Source organism: Mobula birostris, chromosome 30 (genome assembly GCF_030028105.1).
Source record: "Mobula birostris isolate sMobBir1 chromosome 30, sMobBir1.hap1, whole genome shotgun sequence".
Lineage (NCBI taxonomy): Eukaryota > Metazoa > Chordata > Chondrichthyes > Myliobatiformes > Myliobatidae > Mobula > Mobula birostris.
The window spans coordinates 6,874,508-6,899,126 of NC_092399.1; the positions used below are offsets into that span (position 1 = coordinate 6,874,508).

General features: G+C 46.4%; 1 protein-coding gene across 1 annotated transcript; it reads left to right on the forward strand.

Annotated features, from left to right (window-relative positions):
* The first annotated feature begins 1,826 nt into the window (after nucleotides 1-1,826).
* Nucleotides 1,827-13,241, forward strand: LOC140190465 (uncharacterized protein C1orf232). The gene is made up of 3 exons (XM_072247079.1): nucleotides 1,827-1,880; nucleotides 7,471-7,574; nucleotides 12,944-13,241. The coding sequence occupies exons 1-3, from the start codon at nucleotides 1,827-1,829 to the stop codon at nucleotides 13,239-13,241; spliced, it is 456 nt and encodes a 151-aa protein (XP_072103180.1).
* Nucleotides 13,242-24,619: the final 11,378 nt, after the last annotated feature.

Consider the following 24,619-nt stretch of genomic DNA (forward strand, 5'->3'; position numbering starts at 1 on the left):
GATGGATTGTACACGTGATGAGAAGAGATGCCAACTCCATCATCAAGGCAGCCCTGAAGGGCGGAGGAAACGCAGGGGACCAAAGACAACTTAGCGCCGTACCGTGGAGGCAGAAATGAGGACCCTGAACCACACCTGGTGCACAATAGAGAAGATGGCCAAGGATAGAGAGAGATGGAGACCTTCATTGCTGCCCTAAACACCAGCGGCGTAGCAGGCAATGATGAACACTGAGAAAGGGAAGATCACAGCAGGTGTTCAAAGGATAGCGACGGGCACATTGCACCAAGACTCCATGCAGTGATAATTAAATGTGAATTCATCTCTTCCTCTCCAAACAGAGGTACGTGCAGTTGATTACGAAAGAACACCCAGAGGACATTGCATCTTTGGAATTCATTGCCAGAAGCGGCTGTGGAGGCCAAGTCATGGGGTATATTTAAAATGGAGGTTGATAGGTTTTTGATTAGTGTGACGTCAAAGTTTGTGAGGGAGAAAGCAAGAGAATGGGGTTAAGAGGGAAAACAAACCAACCACGATCAAATGGTGGAAGAGACCCAATGGGCCAAATAGCCTAATTCTGCTCCTACGTTTCATAGTCTGATGGTGGCAGTCGCAGCATTCCCGAACGTACACCTCACCGTGCTGGATGGCCAACAAGTGTCTTTCACCAAGCTGGTGACCTCCCAACAGTGCTTGGTGTCTGTCTCAGTCTATGCCCCCAAGTCCTCTGTCACGAAGCTGCTGGGATTGAACCCTCTTTCTTCGCTCTAAATAGGCGTGCCTCTGTTCTGAGGCTGTGTCCTCTGGTCCCACCATAGGAAACATCCTCTCCATGTCCACACTACGGAGGCCTTCCAACACTCCACAGGTTTTGATGGGCTACCGCCCTCATTCTCCTGAATCCCAGTGAGTACCAGCCCAGGGCCATCAATCAGTCGTCATTCGATATCCCTTTCATTCCCGGAATCATTCCAGTGAATCTTCTCTGGACCCTCTCCGATGTCAGCACATGCTTTCTTAGATAAAGGGCCCAAACCTGCTCAAGGTACTCCACGTGAGACGGCTCCCGTGCCTTATAAAGCCTCAGCATTACAGCCTTGCTTTTGTATTTTAATCATCTCGGATTGGAAGAAATATAATCCTGTGTTACCTACGATTTGACAAGCGATGGGGAGACAGTTTCAGGTCACATGGGCGTCTCCATCATACTGAAATTTTAATGTAACCTGCTGCGCTCAAACAGTTCAGTCTGTCTTGAAACAGCGCTCCAAGCAAGAGGCAGCTCAGGAGCATAACTGCCCCCGTCTTCACAGCTGTGCGTGCAATGCCTGAGGTGCTGAACATCTGGAATTAGGCACAGCTCCAGACTCACCCACCTGTCCACATTGATGGGCGCCTGACGGCATAGTTCAAGATTTCTCTTAGATACATATTGCAGCATCAAAATAATGAATCAGGGAATTTGGAAAATTTACAAGAGCAAGTTGCTGAAAGGTTTTATGGCTGAAGAAGAAGAAGAAGAAGAGGAAGAAGAAATCAAGGAGCAGGTATGTGCTGTGACTTCTGTAAACGCTTCAAGGTATTTACAACATTTCCTGTTAAGTTCCTGTGCTTTTTGCTCTTAATATATTATGTTTACAACATCATTTCCAGCTAGATTAACGTTTTACCGAATCTAGGAAATGTTGAATCGATGATCTGCAAACTGTGAGTCAGTAGAAACAGTATTTGTGAAAGTTGCAACAGATTTATGGAATGTTGCAACTAACTTCAATATCTAACTTGTCAGTCATTATCATATATTTCAGACCAATGACACAGCGATGGACATGACCACAGAGGAAAGTTCCAGTCCTGTTTCACTCTTGGCAAAAAAGGTACAAACGATTTATTTATAATCCATCATATGATCTGAATTCGTTCCACCTGGCCAGCAGACTCTTAGCATTTCATCAGGCTGAAGAGTACATTTAAGATGGATAGAGGAGATATTAAGACGGGAAACGAAAGACAGTGAGCGTATCAATATCTGGCCTCAGATACTAAATAGATCGCACATTGTGATATCAACACCTCAGACTACAAAGCAGAATATCTAGTATTATTGCTATTTATCTATCTGCACTTACTCCTGTTCCCCTGGTTGGCTGTAAACTCTCTGTACGCCTCTGGTGTTTAGGGCAGCAGTGAAGATCCTTCATCTCTGACGATGTTCAAAGATTCCTTCATGTCAGTAACCTCCTCCCAGTTTTCACCACTGTCGGTCATCCAGGTCCCGGGTGGAGACTCAGGAATACCGTCACACTCGGATGTAGGAGGATTCTTCATGGCTGCTTCCACAACAGTTTTGTTTAACCAGTCAGGGTCGTTAGACCTGAGCTGAACCCCCGAACCTGGAGGACAGAGGACCACTCTTAGTCTGGCCTCTCCCCTTTGACCTGTTTGGCATGGCTGACCCTACCAAGAGCCAAAGCATAAACCCCTGACTCCAGCCAGCGTAGCTGTCTGGGTCGTTGAGGCACGCAAGCCTCCGAACCACAACAAGATTGTGGTCCTCTTGGGAGACCTGATTGGTTGCTTGAGCTGCGATTAATACACGTGGCCAGATTCATGTAGAGAGAGCAGCTGCTAACATTAAGTTCCAAGGTTCGTGGCTCACCATAAATCCCTGCCGAGGCACTTGTAGCACTCCCCCCATTCAGGGCGGCAGGGCAGTCTAGCGGTTAGCGCGCCATTCTCCAGTGCCAGTTTTCACTGAGCGGGGTTCAATTCCCACCGCCGCCTGTAAGGAGTTTTTGTACGCTCTCCCCGTGACCGCGAGGGTTTCCTCACACAGTCCACAGGAGTACAGTGATAGAGCTGAGGGCATGCTATGTTGGAGCTGGAAGCATGGCGTCACTTGCAGGCTGCCTAGCACAGTCCTCACTGATTTGATTTGATGTAAACAATGCATTTCACTGTGTGTTTCAATGTACACGTGACAAGTAAAACTAATCTTTAAAACCTTCGTTGAATAGAAGAAAGTAGTAATGTCAGAAACATTAATGAGTTAAAGGTTGCCTTTAAAGAGTCTAAGTTTGAAGGCATCAATTAAATCAACATAGATCTTCCAAGAATATTAATAGTGCCCTGATTCAACTGATGACACAGACTACATCCAATTTCTTACTGTAATTTATCAATGCGTCATTGGGTGAATGTGTAAAAGTGACCATTGTTTTTATTAGTGTGAGGGGTCTCTCTGTTGTGAGAGGTTTTCAGTACGGGTAAAGGTTTGAGGGGCCTCAGAATGGGCAAAGATGCAAGAGATGGTTAGTGTGAGCCCATGAGCAAGAGATCCCACTGAGGGGAGCGGCTGGTCAGTGCACAGACCAGGAACTCAGTAACTCTTACAGCATGCCACAACTGATTGCTCTGCCTGACATATTCGAGTTTCGATAGAAGAAAGAAGATAGTCTCTGAATTATTCATTGGATATAATCCCTCACAATATCCATTAGATTTCACTGAAATATTTAACAGCGCCACGTCTCAGTTTTAGGAAGTGGGTCTGAGGTGTTCAAAGTTCGACTTCAATATGACAAAAACAAGAACACTATCCCAAACTGCACTGCCCTCCAAATCTGGAGAGATCTGATGATAATTTGCCTTTTTTGTCTAGGAGATTCTACCTTCTTTACAGCATAACCATTAAATTCCAATGCACTCCACTCAAACAAAACATTTCCTGGGCACAACCTTTCTCTTGAGTACAGAGGTACTGAGGCACCAAAACTTCGATAGGGGCAGCAAACATCGGCAGTCATAGGAACAGGATCTTCATGAATATGATACAGGTCTCCATGGACCTCACCTCTCCCTGGGCTGTGAGCATGAACAGATACTTTCCACGGGCACCATCTGCTCCCCAGAATGCAAGTGCCAAGATGCCCTGCCTCTCCCTCCCCGTAGTACAGATCTCCATTGTCACCAGCTCTCCCAAGGGCCTAGATCCAAAGGCACTGTCAATCCTTGGGAGATGTGTCTGGGCTCTAGCTCCCTCCAGGATATGGATATGAGCACCCCATAGTCACCACCTATCTGCTGGAGTATGCCTTACCCCACTCTTCGCAAATTTTTGATGTGTGGCATTGACTGGAACCAGCTATCTATTGCGGATCATCTTCTGTGCTGTCAGTGGTTCAATGGCTCCATATACAACCTGAAATTCTTACTCTCTGCAGACATCCTCGAAAGCGAAGAAAAGCCCAAGGAACAACTGACAGAAAAAAGCGTAAGAACCCCAAAGCCCCCCACCCCTTCCCACGCACAAGCGGCAGTTAAAGCATCAACTTCTTACTCCAGCTCCCACACCCGCCAAGCAAGCAACAGCAAAGCCCCAAGGAGAGACCATGATCTACAAGTGCATCAAAAACCACTGTTCACCAAATAGTTCGACATGGCACAGGTTCTCTCTCACTAACAAGGGCGATAGAGGTATCACTCCTTCCACAACGAGGAGACCAACAGCTGCTGTTTCGATGTTACCATCTGTCGTTTCAAAACTTTCCTTGTGAAGTAAATCAAACCGTTCTCTATACTGCACCACCAAGCTCACCCTGTTCCATACCCCACAATAGTTTTAACTTCTTTCCTTCTGCCAATTCTTCATCAAATTTCTTCACAACAGGAAGATTCCACTGTGATCCGATAGTTACTCCATTTTTGATCCAGTTACCTTTAAATAATGTTGAAGTAATGTCAACTCTGTATCTTGCCTTCAAATTTGACCCTCCAGAATGAAGCATTTCATACATTTCTAGGTTGAACTCCATCTGCCAGTTCTCAGCCCACCTCTGCATCCTGCCAATGTCCCGTTGCGACCTACGACAACCCTCTGAGATCCTTTTCTCTTTGGGGCGGAGGAAGATGAGAGGTGACGTGATAGAGGTGTATAAGATGATAAGAGGCAGAGAATGAGCAGACAGCCAGAGACTTTTCCCAGGACGGAGATGGCTAATACAAGGGAGAAAATATTAAAGTGATTAGAGGAAATTATAGAGGGGATGTCAGAGGAAAGTTCTTTACACAGAGATTGGCGGGTGCGTAGAATGCCCTGCCAGGGATTCTGATCATTTAAGAAACTCTTAGATAGGCATTTATTAGGGGCATTTCATTGTCGTCGTCGTTGTGGCTAACCCTCGAGGTCGAGGATGATGGTCTTCGTTCTGAAGAAGTGGCCTACAGAGCGAAGATGCCTGTGCGTGTATTTGTTTAACATGTACTTGATGTTGCACTCCAAGAAGCACACGGTACTTCACAAATCAACCAACTGATTCCAATGGCATGGAAACCACGATGATTGGAGCTGATGGATTTGTTGCGGCCTTCATCCGCCTTCACAGCCGTTGAGTTCGAAGTAACTTCACCCGCCTGTTCCACCGTTGAGGTCTTGGTTGGATTGTTCTTTGTCAGGGACCTCACCCTCGACCTTACCGCCATGGGTGACCCTACCAGGAGCATAGCTCCAGACGGCATTGCTCTCGGGATCACAGGACCACACAAGCTTCTCCACCATGACAAGGTGACAATCCACGGAGAAGTAGGAGCATTTAAGAAACTCTCAGATAGGCAAGTGGATGATAGAAAAATGGGGGGCTATGTAAAAGGGAAAGGTTTGATTGATTTTGGAGTAGGTTAAAAGGTCAGTACAACATCATGGGCTGAAAGGCCTGGATTGTGCTGCTCTATAACCCCTTGCTTTATTGAGCAATGTGCTTAGTGCCGGTGCTCCCCACTTAGCTACTGGCCAATGGAGCAGACCTCACATCGGGCCAGCGTCACATTGTGCCTTCCAGGTGACTGGCGGCTCTTTCATTGTACTCAGACCAATCCCTGAACTGAATGACTGTCCATATTTTCACATCATCCCTCCTTTCTCATGTTATTAGACACCCTTGTTCTCACTCTCAGTCACTGCCTGGTTTACAGCAGTGAAAGTATTAACAACGCCCAGACTAACTTCTGACCTCATGCCCAAGGTCAGTAGGTGGAAGAGGTGAGGATCAATCTGTGAGGGCAGTAACTAACGTGACACATTCCTTCTGACGTGTCTGGGGCCTTTCCTCTGTTGTTCACCAGGTAGGGCTACCATCCATTTTTCTCCCAGCATACTTCACTTCCTGGTGCCAGGCCATTACCGCTGTTGACCCGAACAATCCATCCTTCAGCTCATCGGTGAGCTGCATCTTCGCAACTTACAAGAAAACAGACCTCATTCCCCGTGTGTGTGACCACACCTCCCTCTACCTCGTGCAACTCCTCCACAGTCTCTCGTTGTTGACATCAATTCCTGGATCAGCAAAGTAAACAATGGGAACACGGAAATCATCTTTTCTTTGACACAAATTTTCTTTCTCTAGCAATTCATTTCATCTTCCTACGTGGTCACTGCTCTAGGTTAAACTAAAAGATTAAAAATGTTCATGTCCTTTATGATGTCTCTTAGAACTGCCACCTCACACCTTTGCTAACAGCAAGATCAGAATCTGAATCAGGTTTAATATCACCGACTATGGTGTGAAATTTGTTGTTTTGCCACAGCAGTACATTGCAATCATCATCATGATCATTATTATCATCATTGGCCGTGTCGTATGATGTGGGTGATCATGGTCTCTCCATGACCATGATTGTTCTTGACAAAATTTTCTACAGAAGTGGTTTGCCATTGCCTTCTTCTGAGCCGTGTCTTTACAAGATGGTTGACCCCAGCCATTCAGAGATTGTCTGTCTGGCGTCAGTGATCGCATAACCAGGACAGTGATCGCATAACCAGGACTATATATATATAAATTGAGAATTAAATTAAATCAAACAAGTAGTGGAAAAAGGGAAAAATAGTGAGGTGGCATTGATGTGATCATTGTCCGTTCAGAAATCTGATGGCAGTGGCAAAGAAGCTGTTCCTGAATCGCTGAGTGTGTGCCTTCAGGCTCCTGTACCTCCTCCCTGATGGTAGCAATGAGAAGAGGGCATGTCCTGGGTGATGGGGGTCCTTAATGATGGACGCTGCCTTTTTGAAGCATTGCCTTGTGAAGATGTCCTTGATGCTGGGGAGGCTAGTGCCCATGATGGAGCTGGCTGAGTTCACAACTTTCTGCAGCTTTCTCTGATCCTGTGCAGTGGCCCCTCCGTACCAGACAGTGATGCAACTATTTAGAATGCTCTCCATGGTGTGTCTGTAGAAATTTGCGAGTGTCTTTGGTGACATCCCAATTCTCCTCAAACACCTAATGAAATATAGCTGCTGTCATGCCTCCTTTGTAATTGCATCAATATAATTGTCTGTTGTTCATCTACAACATCATTTTTCTTCACGGTTCTATTGAATGTGGCGCTGTGTCGATCAGAGTAGTTAATTAACTGTCTTTGTGATACCAGAGAGGGCAGGAAAAAAAAACAGTGATGGAGTTTGTCTTTCTCCAGGTTCAAGGGGCCAGTGCAAAGGGTTGGAAATGTATGTCCTCGCTCTTCAATAAGGACGATGAACACAAGTTGCTCCCGGCCGAGAACGCCACCCCAGCTGAACAGTGAGTACACTCATCCTTCATGTCAACACAGAACACAAGTTAACTCACTTTCCTACAAAACAATGTTAATAAGAATAACATACTAGAGAAAAAAGGCTTTCAGTTCAGTGAGACCGGCACCACCAACGACTTGGGCCCTCGCTTACTAACCAATAGAAAGTTTCCCTCTGTCATGATTGACGAAGGTGTTCAGATTACAAGAACTCAAGGGAGCTAAGGATTAATCTTAACCTATTCACATTATTAGTCTCCAATAACTACCTCCCTTCTTATCAAAAATGTACAATTTAAAATAGAATCTGTTTAGCTACACACTATGTAAATCTACCGAAGTTTGTCTTGAACAAAATGGTGCTTTTCGGCCTGTTCACTGTGAAGTTGGAGTCACCCACATTTCATCAAGAATTGTTCATTTGCAGTGTACCCACAGACAATTAGGAACCATTGACAAAGTTTGGGTAAAGTGAGCCATCAGGATGGTGACAGGTCCTAGCCAGGGTTAACACCAACAGCTGCTCTGAGATAGAACAGTTAAAGGCAATAGCAGGAACGGTTCCTGAACATCGTTCAGTGACTTCCAATGGGACACATTCATGTGAATTGCTAGTTAAAGACAGGACTGTAGCAAATGTGATATCCTGTAATTGTGAATGTGCTTTCAACACAGCCCTGGCTTCTCAGGTGTGAAATGGCTGCTTGCCTGGGCTAGTCTGGTCTGTCCTGGTCCTTAGAAAAACTTGTCTAAACCAGTGATTACATCAAATCTCATTTTAAAAGTTATACATAATTTAAATCCCTCTGATAATAACCTTCTGAAAATAGCTAAATGTGTAAAAGATTGTGATGAAAACTGGATATTAATGAAATTTTAAGATTTGCTTAATTTAAAATATGTCAAAATGAAATTGATCGGAACTAATAATCAAAGAAGGAATTTATACAGTTCTTCACATCCCTCCAAAACAATTTGTTATCTTTCCAACTCTGGGAGGACTCTGTCATCTTTTCCATTTCCCACTCTGGGAGGACTCTGTTGTCTTTTCCATTTCCCACTCTGGGAGGATTCCGTTGTCTTTCCATTTCCCACTCTGGGAGGACTCTGTTGTCTTTCCATTTCCCACTCTGGGAGGACTCTGTTGTCTTTTCCATTTCCCACTCTGGGAGGATTCCGTTGTCTTTCCATTTCTCACTCTGGGAGGACTCTGTTGTCTTTTCCATTTCCCACTCTGGGAGGATTCTGTTGTCTTTCCATTTCCCACTCTGGGAGGATTCCGTTGTCTTTCCATTTCCCACTCTGGGAGGACTCTGTTGTCTTTTCCATTTCCCACTTTGGGAGGACTCTGTTGTCTTTCCATTTCCCACTCTGGAAGGACTCTGTTGTCTTTCCATTTCCCACTCTGGGAGGACTCTGTTGCCTTTTCCATTACCAACTCTGGGAGGTTATCCGTTGTCTTTCCATTACCAGCTCTGGGAGGACATATTCCCAGAGCTTCTCCACATCCACATGAACCTCCTTATAGCCTTTTCCCACCTCTTGGGAACAGGTTATTTCAGATGTAATAACGTGCAATAAGAAAGAGCTTTATTAATTACCTCAAACACAAGAAATTCTGCAGTTGCTGGAAATCCAGAGCAACACACACAAAGTGCCGGAGGAACTCAGCAGATCAGGACGTGTCTATGGAAATGAATAAACAGTCGATCTTTTGGACTGACACGTTTCTTCAGGAAAGGGAAAGGAATGGGGAAGATACCAGAATAAAAAGGATGTGGAAAGGAAAGGGGGTTGCTGGAAGGTGATATGTGGCTGTGGCAGCAAGTCTGGATGAGTCCTGTACCTGGTCAAAGAGTCAGAGGGAGGCAGAGACCACAGTAAGAGCGGGTCACACTGGCCTATCGTTTCCAGCATTTTGTGTTCTCCGTAGGTGCCACCTGCCCTGCCGAGTTCCTCCAGCATTTTGTGTGTGTGTGTGGTTCTGGATTTCCAGCATCTTCAGACTCTCCTGAGTTTATGATTTGCTGCTCCCTGTGGAAAATGTGGGTTTCCTCCGGGTGCTCCGGTTTCCTCCCACAATCCAAAGACCTACCAGTTAGTAGGTTAATTGATCGTTGTAAACAACCCATGATTAGGCTAGGGTTAAATCAGGGGGTTGGTGGGCGATGTGGTCCAAAGGGATTATTCCACATTGTATCTCAATCAATAAATAAATAAATCTAACAAAATAATACAAGATTTGCAACAAATAACATTCCTTTGAGCACAAAATCATAATAGGAAAAGGGGTCCAGATGAAGCTTACATAAGATATTAATGATAGTATTAACTGGGGAAAAGCCTTCTAAAATTGCCAGGAAAAGTAGTAAACCAAAGGATGTCTTTATGGCAGGAGGCACAGAAACAAACCCCCAGCAGAGGTCTCAGCCAAAAATGTTGACTGTTTATTCCCCTCCATAGATGCTGCCTGACCTGCTGAGTTCCTTCAGCATTGGGTATGTTGCTCTAGACTTCCATCATTCGCAGAATCTCTTATGTTTTCAGAGAAAAACCTCTCAGAGAAATTAGAAAGCCAAGGCCCCAGGGCGACTGCGGATATAAGACAAATTAATATTGGTTAAAAATTAGAGAAACTAATGACCCTGGACACTGTCAAATGCAACAGAGGTGGCAAACACCATTTTCCAAATGTTGGGATCCTGGATTGGTTCCTGCATAGTGAAGGGAAGAAAATGTGACCCCATCATCTAAGGAGGGAGTCAGCAAACAAAGAGTCCAAGATGTTGGTCTCACATTGCTCATGGGGAAAGTGCAGGAATCAGTAATAAAGAAAGTGATGTCAACACAGTTAGAAAGCAATATTATGATTGAGCATGTCAACATCAAGTTATAACACGGAAATCATTTTTGACAATCTCTTGGAGATCTTTGAGGATGTATCTGGTAGAGTAGGTGAGGGGGGGAAGACAGTGACTATGATGCATTTGCATCATAGTCTCCATCAGGTGCTACACAGGTGAGTGAGCCAGGTTACAAAGGTGGAATTTGGGGGGAGGGGAGTAATTAATATACCATGGTGGAGACTGACGGGTTACCACAAGGATCAATGATTTGACTGAGGGACTAATTGTAACGGTACAGAGTTTGCTGATGATAGAAGATAGGCCACAAATGCAAGTCGTGGTGGGGATGTGAACTGTCTTCAGAATGTAAGTGGCCAACTAAAGAGCAAATGAAGTACAACATGGCTAAAGAGGGAAATAGATCAGACATCAAGGAACGGTGCAGCAGGGTCAAAGAGCTAAGTAGCCTAAACCTGCTTCTATATCTTATGGTCTTGTGGTTATCCACTTTAGCAGAGAAAATGAAACACTGAATGATTGGCAAATGTTGATATGCAAGGGGAATCTAGGTCAAGGGCAGCTGAGAGCTAATAAGTAGGCTCAGCAGTCTGTCAGCAAAGGCCAATGAGAGTATAATTAGAGTAAGAGGATACAGGATATATTGTTTTAAAGTAAATATAGAAATATTCACCGGATGGGTTCTTGGGATGTCTATGAGAGAAACTGAACAGGCTCGGCTAAACCGAAAAGGGGTTCCCACGGGCAATACCACTCAGCAAGGTGTCCGTGACCCCAGGTTGGGGACCTCGGGTTTAAATGAACAAGAGGAGATTTCAACGAAACATTTAACATGCTTAGAAACCCAACATGGTAGATGCCAGGAAGGTGCTTTCTTGGATATGGAGTCTCAAGCTAGGGATCACATGTAAGGTTTGGGCTGTTTAAGACTGAAGTAAGAACTTGTTTTTCTCACATGGTGGAGAATTTCTGGAATTCTCTATCCTAGAGGGCTTTCAAGGCTCAACGTTGAATTCAATTCAAAACAGAGATTGACAGATTTTCCTGTGTTAAAGGAATCAATGTGCAAACATATGAATTAGCAGAACTGGATGTGGTCTGCCCTCCTTGGGTCATTCAGTGAGGCTTTGTGACAATGTTCCCACTTACCCCAGGTTAATTAACAAACCTTTGCTTAGCTAGAACCCACCACCCTCTGCCTTAGAAACACCCAAACTGGTAGCCAACCATTTTAATTTCTATCCCCATTTCCATTCCGACATGGCCTCCTCATTTGCCAAGATGAGGCCACTTTCAGGGTGGAGGAACAACACCTCCGTCTAGGTCAGGAGTTCCCAACCTGGGATCCTTGGACCCCTCGGTAGGGGTCGATGGTATGAAAAAAGTTGGGAACCCTGGTCTAGGTGGACTCCAGCCTGATGGCATGAACATCTATTTCCCCTTCCTGCAATACTTTTCTTCCCTATTCCCTCTTCTATTCACCACTCTGGCCTCTTACCTCCTCTCCTCATCTGCCCACCACCTGGCCCTGGTGCCCCCCACCCCCATGATCCACTCTCCTCTCCAATCAGATTCTTCATTCTCCAGTCCTTTCTTTCTCACCCACCTGGCTTCATCCATCACCTCCTGGCTCCCCTCTCCCCTACATTTTTATTCTGGCGTCTTCCCCCTCCCCTTCCGGTTCTGATGAAGAACCTCGGTCCAAAACGTCGACTGTTTATTCATTTCCCTAGCTGCTGACTGAGTTCCTCCAGGATTTTACATCCACTGCTCTTTGGGGGAAGGAAGACACAAAGACTCACAACCTTCTGAGAGAGCAAACTATTGCCTCAGTTCTGGCTTAAGTAGCCAAAGGCTCATTTCTAAACCCTGCTTCCAGATACCCCCACAGGAGGAAACACCTTCCCCAAACTGGCCTGCTAAGTATCAAGGTTTGTGGAAATAAATAATCAGGGATAGAGATAGAGCAGCTATGAAGTTGTTCAATAGCGGAACGGGACACAAACCCCCCAGTGATCTCCCTTCCTATTATCTTCTTACATTCTCACACTTTTATCAGTAACCTAAATAAATAGGCATCCGTTAGTCTTATGAGACCATGGACTTGGGCCTTGGAAGGATTCCAGGGCGCAGGCCTGGACAAGGTTGTATGGAAGACCAGCAGTTGCCCATGCTGCAAGTCTCCCCTCTCCACGCCACTGATGTTGTCCAAGGGAAGGGCATTAGGACCCATACAGCTTGGCACCAGTGTCGTCGCAGAGCAATGTGTGATTAAGTGCCTTGCTCAAGGACACAACACGCTGCCTCAGCCAAGGCTCAAACTAGCAACCTTCAGACCACTAGACGAACGCCTTAACCTCTTGGCCACGTGCCAATCAGTAACCAAGGCAGCTCAAATTAAACAAAAACAATCTGCAATTACATCAAAAAGCCTTACACTATCTTTTGGTATTCAGGACACCAGCAGAAGACCGTAGATCTGATGTCTCTGTATTTTCCTCCATCTTCTGCAGTGTCCTTTCGGAACCAGCACCAAAAGAGCCCGGACCCGAGAGGAAAACGGCCGGGTTCTGGGATGTCTTCGCCACCCGGTGGCGCCAGGCGTCCGAGACCAGCCAGGGCACGGACGTGGGCTCCGGGGAGGAGGAGGCCGCGAGTGCCGCACAGACCGAGGGCAGCAGTATGGACAACACGAGCGGTTCCAGCCTGTACACCAACCTGGAGGCACCCAGCGTCCCCGGCTTCAAGTGGAACTTTGTTACCAGCAAGCTGGCGGAACTGAAAAATAAAAGTATGCAGAAAAACAATTAGGCGGGGGAGGGGGGCAACACACCCAACGTGCTGGAGGAGCTCAGCAGGTCAGGCAGCACCTATGGAGGAGAATAAAGAGTCGACGTTTCGGGCCGAGACTCTTCGCCGGGCCCCAGCACCAAACATCGACCATTTATCCCTCTCCATAGATGCTGCTTGACTTGCTGAGTTCCTCCAGCATTTTGTGCGTGTCGCTCAAGGCTTTCAGCATCTGCAGAATCTCTTGTGTTGACGATTAGACAGACAGTCAGGTTTCGACGAGGCTTGCAAGGGATACGTAGCCAGAAGAACACCAATAAGCCAAAGTTTTGCGGTATTAAAATGGTGGCTTAAGATCATGGGACTGTGTGAATAAAACTCGGGAGGTGCTGTGTGAGATGCTGGGTAATTCAAACTTGAACCTGTTTGCCCCCAGGCTTTTCTGCACTCCTCAACATGGGGGGACTCGGCAATATTATGCCTATATATCAGATCCCAGGCTGCTGTTCGTAGCATTATATATACAGTAACAACATTATTGGAGCAGGTTTCAGAGGAAATGTACACCTGTGCCCACTTTACCCATTACATGCCCAACATGTACAAAGTTTCTCAGGCTCCGCTTACCCAGAGTTTCAAAACTCGTCTGCTAAACTTCCTACATCTGAAGAGAGGCCCCATGTGTTATTGCCCAATATTCGAATAAACCCACCAGTTTTAGCGAGGAAGTTGAATTTCCGCCGGGGAAAGGAGATATAAGAACTGATTCCATTGGCCTGTTTTCTCGGACTGAGTGTATTCATTCCCAGTATTTTATTTATGAAGTTGAGATGCAGAACAAGCCCTTCGGCCCTTCGAATTGAGCAGCCCAGCAACTCCCCCAATTTAACCTTGGCCCAATCACCGGGCAATTTACAGCGAGCAATTAACCTACTAACCAGTACGTCTTTGGATTGTGGGAAGAAACTAGGGCACCCGGATGAAACCCACGTGGACACAGCGAGAACGTACAAACTCCCTACAGGCAGCAGCGGGAATTGAACCCGTGTCACTGGTACTGTAAACCATGGCGCTAACCACTACACTACCGTGCCGCACAATGCTTTACAATACCAGCGACACGGGTTCAATTCCCACCAGGGTCTGTAAGGAGTTCATACGTCCTCCCCATGATCCTGAGGGTTTCTTCCAGGTGCTCCGTTTTCCACCCACAGTCCGTAGAGGTTAAATGGTTAATTGGCTTAGTACGTTAATTAGTCATTGTAAATTGTCCTGTAATTAGGCTAGAATTAAACCGAGGGTTGCTGAATGAGCCTATCCGTGCTGTAGCTCAATGAATGAATAAATAACTTTTTATGCAAGTTGGATGTGCATTAGGTCGGCAGTTTGGGGATGGGGTTGGGCTGTTATCGGTGATAAAAGCCCACTCCTAGGAAGTGTTATTGAAAACTAACCTGCAGCAAGTGGTGGAAACTGACAGGTCAGACTGGGTGATCAAAAGCTTGGTTTAAAGAGAGTCTGGAAGGATCTGGGAGACTGCTGGGGCTGAACTCAGGAGTTCTTTGTCTAGACAGTTAAAAATAGCTCCAGGTGAGCGGTGAAGGGGAGGTAGTGGAACTGGTGGGGGGGGGGGGGCACAAAAATTGGACAAGCTCTTTGTTGTCTTAAGTTGCAGGTTGGATGATCCCCAGGACACAGGCGGTGGGATTGGACAGGGTCAATGTCCCAGACTGGGGTCTGGATGATTCCCAGGACACAGGCGGTGGGATTGGACAGGGTCAATGTCCCAGACTGGGGTCTGGATGATCCCCAGGACACAGGCGGTGGGATTGGACAGGGTCAATGTCCCAGACTGGGGTCTGGATGATCCCCAGGACACAGGCGGTGGGATTGGACAGGGTCAATGTCCCAGACTGGGGTCTGGATGATCCCCAGGACACAGGCGGTGGGATTGGACAGGGTCAATGTCCCAGACTGGGGTCTGGATGATTCCCAGGGCACAGGCGGTGGGATTGGACAGGGTCAATGTCCCAGACTGGGGTCTGGATGATCCCCAGGACACAGGCGGTGGAATTGGACAGGGTCAATGTCCCAGACTGGGGTCTGGATGATCCCCAGGACACAGGCGGTGGGATTGGACAGGGTCAATGTCCCAGACTGGGATCTGGATGATCCCCAGGACACAGGCGGTGGGATTGGACAGGGTCAATGTCCCAGACTGGGGTCTGGATGATCCCCAGGACACAGGCGGTGGGATTGGACAGGGTCAATGTCCCAGACTGGGGTCTGGATGATCCCCAGGACACAGGCAGAGGGATTGGACAGGGTCAATGTCTCAGGCTGCAGGCTAGATGATCTTCAGAACACAGGCAGAGGGATTGGACAGGGTCAATGTCTCAGGTTGGGGTCTGGATGATCTCCAGGGCACAGGCAATGGGATTTGGTTTTGGATTAGGTTGATCCTGATGAAGGTTTGTTGTGGATATAAGACATAAGACATAATGAGCATAATTAGGCTACTTGGCCCATTGTTTGCTCTGTTATATCAGAGCATCATCTCAAAGCAACGAGCAATGGGGCTGAAGTAATCAGATGTAGCTACGTACCTAATTATGGCCATTTAATACTTCATGATCTGTGTCCTGGCATGGTTCTGTGCATCACGTTAACAAATTCAAATGAGGGATAAAATATTTAGTAATTTCAGCGGTGAGCAGTCTTGTGACTATGTTCCTCTAATGCTAGTATTTGATTTATTAATTTAATACTTTGATATCTAACTGAATGATATATGTGGGATACACCATCCTCGAAATGATGTCAAATCAAGCTGCTATCTCAGTGCAACAAATACAGTCAGGAGCAATGTCTCCCGTACACAACGAACACAGTCAGGAGCAATGTCTCCCGTACACAACGAACACAGTCAGGAGCAATGTCTCCCGTACACAACGAACACAGACAGGAGCAATGTCTGCTGTACACAACGAATACGGACAGGAGCAATGTCTCCCGTACACAACGAACACGAGGAACAGCTGGATGGAAGAAGAAAGTTGAAAGAATCAGGGAAGGACAGAGGCACTGAGTTAAAAGATCAACAATGACTTCAGGGTCAGAGCAGGCATTTAAGGCAGAATGGTCCAACCCTTTTACTCTGTCTAATATTCCAGAAACAATTGTTTTTTAGGTAACCTTACATCATTCATCCTCAGGTGGAGATTCAAGTCTGGACCTTGGGTGGAGATTGGAGTGTGGTCCTGGGGTGGAGATTGGAGTCTGGTCCTGGAGTGGAGATTGGAGTCTGGTCCTGGGGTGGAGATTGGACTCTGGTCCTGGGTGGAGATTGGAGTCTGGTCCTGAGGTGGAGATTGGAGTCTGGTCCTGGGGTGGAGATTGGAGTGTAGTCCTGGGATGGAGATTGGAGTGTGGTCCTGGGGTGGAGATTGGAGTCTGGTCCTGAGGTGGAGATTGGAGTCTGGTCCTGTGCTGCAGATTGGAGTCTGGTCCTGGAGTGGAGATTGGAGTATAGTCCTGGGATGGAGATTGGAGTGTGGTCCTGGGGTGGAGATTGGAGTCTGGTCCTGGGGAGGAGATTGGAGTCTGGTCCTGGGGAGGAGATTGGAGCGTGGTCCTGAGGTGGAGATTGGAGTCTGGTCCTGGGGTGGAGATTGGAGTGTAGTCCTGGGATGGAGATTGGAGTGTGGTCCTGGGGTGGAGATTGGAGTCTGGTCCTGAGGTGGAGATTGGAGTCTGGTTCTGGGCTGCAGATTGGAGTCTGGTCCTGGAGTGGAGATTGGAGTATAGTCCTGGGATGGAGATTGGAGTGTGGTCCTGGGGTGGAGATTGGAGTCTGGTCCTGGGGAGGAGATTGGAGCGTGGTCCTGAGGTGGAGATTGGAGTCTAGTCCTGGAGTGGAGATTGGAGTGTAGTCCTGGGGTGGAGATTGGAGCATGGTCCTGGGGTGCAGATTGGAGTCTGGTCCTGGGGAGGAGATTGGAGTCTGGTCCTGGGGTGGTCATTGGAGTCTGGTCCTGGGGTGGAGATTGGAGTCTGGTCCTGGGGTGGAGGTTGGAGTCTGGTCCTGGGGAGGAGATTGGAGTCTGGTCCTGGGGTGGTCATTGGAGTCTGGTCCTGGGGTGGAGATTGGAGTCTGGTCCTGGGGTGGAGGTTGGAGTCTGGTCCTGGGGTGGAGATTGGAGTCTGGTCCTGGGGTGGAGATTGGAGTCTGGTCCTGGGGAGGAGACTGGAATGTGGTTTCGGGGTGGAGATTTAGAGTGGAGTCCTGGGATGGAGATTGGAGTGTGGTCCTGGGATGGAGATTGGTCCTGGGGTGAAGACTGATGTCTAGGTCCGGTAAGAATCATTTCCTTGCTTTCCTGGTGTACCTGCTGCTCAAATTGAAATTTGTACTTTTTTATAAATTCCCTGTTTAGATGCAGAACTTTGCACCTGGCTAGGTTTACTGCTTTGTATACTTTGCATGATTTCTCTACTTTGTGAAAGTGGCCATTTGCTGTGTAATGAAACCGAATTTGTATAATTTATATGTCACCTGCTTCTGGATCTCTCACTGTGTCTGCTCAGCAGCTGAGTTTAATGTATAATGTCATAAAGTAGCATGTTTCCATGCTTCTCACTGTCTATCATCTGTTGGATCCCTATCTGACAGTGTTCAGAGTCACACGTCGCCTTTCTCCGAGCTCCCTCGCCATCGAAGAACACTAGGATCTCATAATGTCGGTCCCCACCTCAGTACATTTCTACCACAGTCTGAAACATGAGCCTGCAGACGCTGGGATCTGACAGGAGAAGAAGATGGAGCATAGAATCCAGGGAGGGAAGTGGGGAAGGCAGATGGGAATGTTCCCCACATCCAAAATCTCTCCAGTCACATTATCTGAAACTCCCAGTACCAATTTGATTCAGGCATTTGCTTGATGAAGTTAACATCATCATGTTAACTTCAGGGAGGGAGGAGAAGATGGCAGCGCGGCCGTTCCGAATGATATCGATATGTGTTAACTAGGGGGCCATGCAAAATCCTGATTTGATAGAGACAGATGTGAAGAAGCACGGAGAAACACCTGGAGAAACTTCTGAAATGCCCGCTTTGCTGCCGCTGCTACTGTGTGATCGAGAATCTCCGGAGGGGAAGGCCCCAGATCCTCGGTTTTGCCTATTGCCTGTTGCCGGGGCCTGGGTCGAAGCGCTTGGCAGAGATGGTGCTCGGTGCTCGGTGTCGGAGAGCTGGTTGGAGGCTCGGAGTTTTTGGACGGACTCGGAGTCAGACTGTGGTCGGATGCTTCCGGGATGCTGCATCGGCAAGTTTGTGGCGCTGGAGGTTCACCGTCTGCGTGAGATGATGGGACTTTCGAGAGACTCTGAGACTTTTTACTGTGCCATGGTCTGTTCTTATCAAATTACGGTATTGCTTTGCACTGTTCTAACTATCTGTTATAATTATGTGGTTTTTGTCAGTTTTTCAGTCGGTTTGTCATGTGTTTCTGTGATATCATTCTGGAAAAACATTGTATCAATTCTTAATGCATGCATTACCAAATGACAATAAAAGAGGACCGCGTGTCCTCATAATCTAATCTAATCTAATCTAATCAGAGTCCGGGCCCTAAAGAAACTTATTTAAACTTAAACTTTAAAGGATCTGTAGACCTCTGTTCACATCCCAATCAGAATTAGCATATCGGCTCCAATCAGACCTAGTAAGAATTGGGGTGAAGTTTATCTGCAGCTAGATTCACACATAACAGAATGGCTGTGGTTGGTGCAAGGCATCCCAGCTGTAGCCATCAACACTGGGATTTACAGGGACAGTAATCCAGGTATTTCACTGCTTCATAAATATACCCCACCACCTCCACTGTGAGATTAGAAATCATAATGGTTGCTGGTAATTGCGTGTTGTTCAGTCCCACTCACATCTTGTCAAGGGATGAAGCAAGTCAAAGCCAACAGACAGCCAGAGCCACACCATATCCAGGTTCAAGCCCAAGATGCTGGAGGGACTCAGCAAGTCAGGCAACATCAACGGGGAGGAATAAGCAGTCGGTGTTTCAGGCTGATACCTTCAATCAGAATGAGTATATTGGCTCCAAGCAGGTCTAGCAAGAACTGTGGCAAAAATCAGTCCTGATGAAAGGTCTCAGCCTGAAAAGACAACCACTTATTCCTCCCCTCAGATGCTCCCTGGCCTGCTGAGTTCCGGCAGCATTTTGTGGCTTTTGCTCTGGGTTTCCAGCATCTGCAGAATCTCTGGTACTTACAATATCCAGGTTTTCGGGGAGGTTTTTTTGACTGCTGAGTAACATTAGCAATATGAAAGTGCCAGGTAGTGAGTATCTGTAAGTCATGACAAATCCTACCCCGGCGACAACCAATCTGTTGGAGGATCTCCTGTGAGAGGAAAGGAGGTGGAAATGCCTTCAGGTGGGAACCCTGCATCAGGACTCAAGGGTGGGTATCTCAGAGCTCACCAGGACTGTGCCTGCAGAGTTCCTCCAGCAGTCTGCGCACTGCTCCAGATTCCAACATGTGCGGTCTCATGTCCCCCAGGCTTATGTCACTGCTTTCCACTCTCATATTCTCACCAATTTCGGACAGGGACTGCAGGCAGAGACTATTCACCTCCAAGCCCAGTACCAGCTCTCAGATCAGTACCAGCCTGATTCACCCTCTTGTTCAGAATCAGAATCAGGTTTAATATCACAGACATATATTGTCAAATTCATCATATTTGAGGCAGCAGGACAATGCAATACATGATAATAGAGAAAAAAAGCACTGCATTACTGTAAGTATATATATTAAATAGTTAAATTAATTAAGTAGTGCAAAAACAGAATTTTTTTTAAAAAATAGAGAGGCTGTATTCATGGGTTCAATATCCATTCAGAAATTGGATGGCAGAGGGGAAGAAGCTGTTCGTGAATCGCTGAGTGTGTGTCTTCAGACTCCTGTACCTCCTACCTGATGGTAACAGTGAGAGAAGGGCATGCCCTGGGTGCTGGGGTCCTCAATGATGGATGTCACCTCTTTGAGGCACCATTCCTTGAAGATGTCCTGGATACTACAGAGGCCAGTACCCATGATGGAGCTGACTAAGTTTATAACTCGCAGCTGATTTTGATGCTGTGCCGTAGCCCCACACAACCCCCCCTCCCCCATACGAGATGATGATTTGGAACGCTCTCCATGGTACATCTTAGATTATTAGATTAGATTAGATTATGAGGACACTCAGTCCTCGTTTATTGTCATTTAGTAATGCATGCATTAAGAAATGATACAATGTTCCTCCGGTATGATATCACAGAAACACAAGACAGGCCAAGACTAAAACTGACAAAAACCACATAATTATAACATATAGTTACAACAGTGCAAAGCAATACTGTAATTTGACGAAGAGCAGACCATGGGCACAGTAAAAAAAAAGTCTCAAGGTCCTGATAGTCCATCATCTCATGCAGACGGTAGAAGGGAGAAACTCTCCCTGCCATGAACCTCCAGCGCCGCAAACTTGCCGATACAGCATCCTGGAAGCACCCGACCACAGCCGACTCTGAGTCCGTCCGAAAACTTCGAGCCTCCAACCAGCCCTCAGACACCGAGCACCATCTCTGCCGAGCACTTCGATCCCAGCCCCAGCCTCCAAGCAACAGGCAAAGCCAAGGATTCGGGGCCTTCCCCTCCGGAGATTCTGGATCGCACAGTAGCAGCGGCAGCGAAACTGGCATTTCAGAAGTTTCACCAGATGTTCCTCCGTGCTTCTCAGGTCCATTCTCCATTGAAACAGGATTATGCACGGCATCCTACTTGACAAATAACACATATTCATTCCGGAGTGGCCGCTGTGCACTGCGTCGGGCCGCCATCTTCTCTCATCTGTAGAAATTTGTGAAATAACTTACAGATTGTTGCCATACATTGACTCTTGCTCACCTGTCCATCAACTTCCCACCCACTTAGACTGGGGGTTATTTGTGGTGTCCAATCGACCAATCAACATGCATGTCTTAGGGACACGGGAGGTAGAATATATAAACTCCACACAGCCTGCACCAGATGCTTAGACCCAGGTCACTGGAGCTGTGAAACAGCAACACTACCTGCTGCACCGCTAGCGTTGCTTCATGGAGGCTAGGGAATCAGTATCTGAGGTTATCGCCTCCAACCAGAAACATAAATTGGACCCGTCACTTAAAAGGACAAGGTGGAATACTGCAAGTTCGGTTCACTTGTTCATTGGTGGGACTGTCGACGGGGGAGCTGCGTTGTCTCAATTGTGCCGAAGACTAGGCCCAAGCCGCAGGCTCACCCGCTGCAGTCGCTGGCGAAGGAGATGCCAGAACTGGCTGTGTGGTGCTGGATTTCATACTGGCCCCTCCCGTCAGTGCATCAGTGCTGCTCTCTAGTGTTTGCTCGGTGCTGCCCTCTGGTGTTCATTCAGTGGAAGAAGAACCTGGACCAGGATAACTCAGGGACTTGGGCTATTTTTTTTTCTCTTTGTTACTGAATGTTTTTTTTCTGAAATCGTAACCATATGTGCTAATTATGCTGTGTGCTATGTGAGGAGTGCCGTGTGCTGTTGGTACTGTGTTTTGCACCTTGGCCATGGAGGCTATATTCTTGTATGGGTGAATGGTAATTAAACTTGAACTTAAGTTTGAAAAACTGTGTTTTCCGAGGAAAAAAACTCCATTCATGATTCCTCAGATCCTTTTCTATGTCCCTATAAGGTAGGAATTTGAAGGATACACCACCTTCTATTGGGAAAATACAGATCAACCAACATCAACCAGGGTGACAACACCAACACATCAGAACTTTAAGCAACTTCTGTCTCCAGCAGAGATGCTCCTGCCATCTGCAAGAGGCCTCGCAGTAACCTGCCAAGGTTTCTTCAACAGCCCCCCCCCAATGCCCACAAGCTCTCTCACCTGGAAGGACAAGAACCCCTTCTCCACGTTCCCCTCCAACTCATGCCCCGTCTTGACTGAGAAACATATCACGATTCCTTCTTGGTGATGGGTTTATGTTCTGGAACTACAGTCAGACCAGCCTCAGAACATAATACTGATATAATATTGCAACAGTTCAGGTTGACAGATCACCTTGAAGGCAACTATGGATGGTCAATTATATGCTGACTTTGATTATTATTGCTTTTCTATTCGCCAGTGGATTTACAGAAAAGTAGAGTGAAGATTACTTTATACTCAGCACAAGAATCCTCTCATTCCATTGCCTTCAGAATATTTATGTTCCCTTTTCTGTCAGTTTATTTTCAAATGCATCTCAACCAGTTGCTATTTCCTGTGCTAGAAAGCCCCAGGCGCTTCCTGAGTAAAAATAAGCTCTGCTCCTTGCTGTTTTAATTAGCTACCGTCTTGTACTTATGGATACTTGTTTTGGAAGTAGAAACATTATTTCCAAATCCATTGCGTTGAATTAATTTGTAACTTTAAAAACTTCAATCATTCAAGTGTCCTCTAAGCCATCCACTGTGCTAAATAGAAAAAGCACTACATATGTTGCCCAGTCTTCTCCAAAACCTGTAATCTGCCAGTTAAGGTAACAACTTTACAAAACTTTGTTTTTTTTCTCTTTTTTCTCTCTCTCTCTGTTTTCTACATTGATCTTTTAGAACAGGGACCTGAATTCTGTACAGTGCTCTGATGTCAACTTGAATGAGGTCCCTTAACTGTTTCATAATGCTGCTTTTTAATTAAACTTCTGAAATAAATTCCTGAGGTTTGAGGCTCTTTTTTTTTTTGCTTTTCTGTCCTATGGTTTTTCTTTTAGAAACATAGAAACATAGAAAACCTACAGCACAATACAGGCCCTTCAGCCCACAAAGCTGCGCCGAACATGTCCTTACCTTAGAACTACCTCGGCTTTACCCACAGCCCTCTATTTTTCTAAGCTCCATGTACCTGTCCAGGAGTCTCTTAAAAGACCCTATCTTATCCGCCTCCACCACCGTCACCAGCAGCCCATTCCACACACTCACCACTCTCTGCGTAAAAAACTTACCCCTGACATCTACTCTGTACCTACTGCCAGGCACCTTAAAACTGTGCCCTCTCGTGCTAGCCATTTCAGCCCTGGGAAAAAGCCTCTGACTATCCACACGATCAACGCCTCTCATTATCTTATGCACCTCTATCAGGTCACCTCTCATCCTCCGTCGCTCCAAGGAAAAAAGGCTGAGTTCATCCAACCTATTCTCGTAAGGCATGCTCCCCAATCCAGGTAACATCCTTGTAAATCTCCTCTGTACCCTTTCTATGGTTTCCAAATCCTTCCTGTATTTTATAATAAGAGATGTTAAATAATATGAAATAAGATATCGAGTGGATTCCCATTAATTGATTCAGTGGTTAACTGGGGCCAGACGACTCTTAAAGAACAAAAACTCAAGAAATCAAGAAAATAGCCGGGATTCCCTTTGTTTATTTGGGGCACTATGCTGCTTAGTTGGGACAGGAGACTGTTGCCAAACAGTTACTAACTAATGTCAGTCACGTGAACTTGTGTGGCTGTTGGACACTGCACCGTGCTTAAAGCAAACTGCTTTTAAATAGCATCAGTTGCTTGTTTTTTGTGCTCAAAAAGCAGTGATTTTTGTCACTGATAATTGGCGAGAAATAAGCAATAAGACAATTCAGAATTGTTTTGTGCACTGCGGTTTCAAGCATTCTGGCTTGGAGATGACAGAAATGTCTGGGAGTGAAAATGAAACTACTTCACTACTTCAACAAGTTAGGAACAATGAAGAATTTGAAGGTATCAGCAACCTTCGTGAATATTATAATGAAAATGAAGATTTGAAGAATGCAATCGTCGAAGATTGTATGAAGGCAGTCCATTATATAAAGTAGGTGTGTGCACTGATTTTGTTCATTTACAATCAAAAGAATATGGCAGTGTGTAGGTTGTCCATCAACCCAACAATGGCAGAAAACCTGTGCGAGGAAGTTTTTAAAGTGGAAAAGCAGTTCCACTGGGACAGTTCTCTCTCTTGACCTCAGAAGTCTGGGTCCAGTGGTATGAGTAATCATCACCAACTGGGGCCTTCCTTGGTTGCAGTGGATGACCATGACTTCTGTGCCTTAACATGCCCTTCACTCTCCACAAAGCGTTGCAAAGCCTCCTTTTTGGTCGCTGGATCTCACTGTTGATCTCATCCGCCCAGACCGGCAGAGTTGGCTCCACTTGCTAGAACTGGCATGTTCCTATTTCACTGGGAATGAGGCCCACCAGCAACTCTCATCTGGTTTAGCCCACCTTGTCAAAGGGTGTACCAGGGTGTGGCCACTGTTGTGTGTAAACAGTGAGAGCCGAGTGGCCAGTAGAGACCAAAGGTGAGTGAGCTG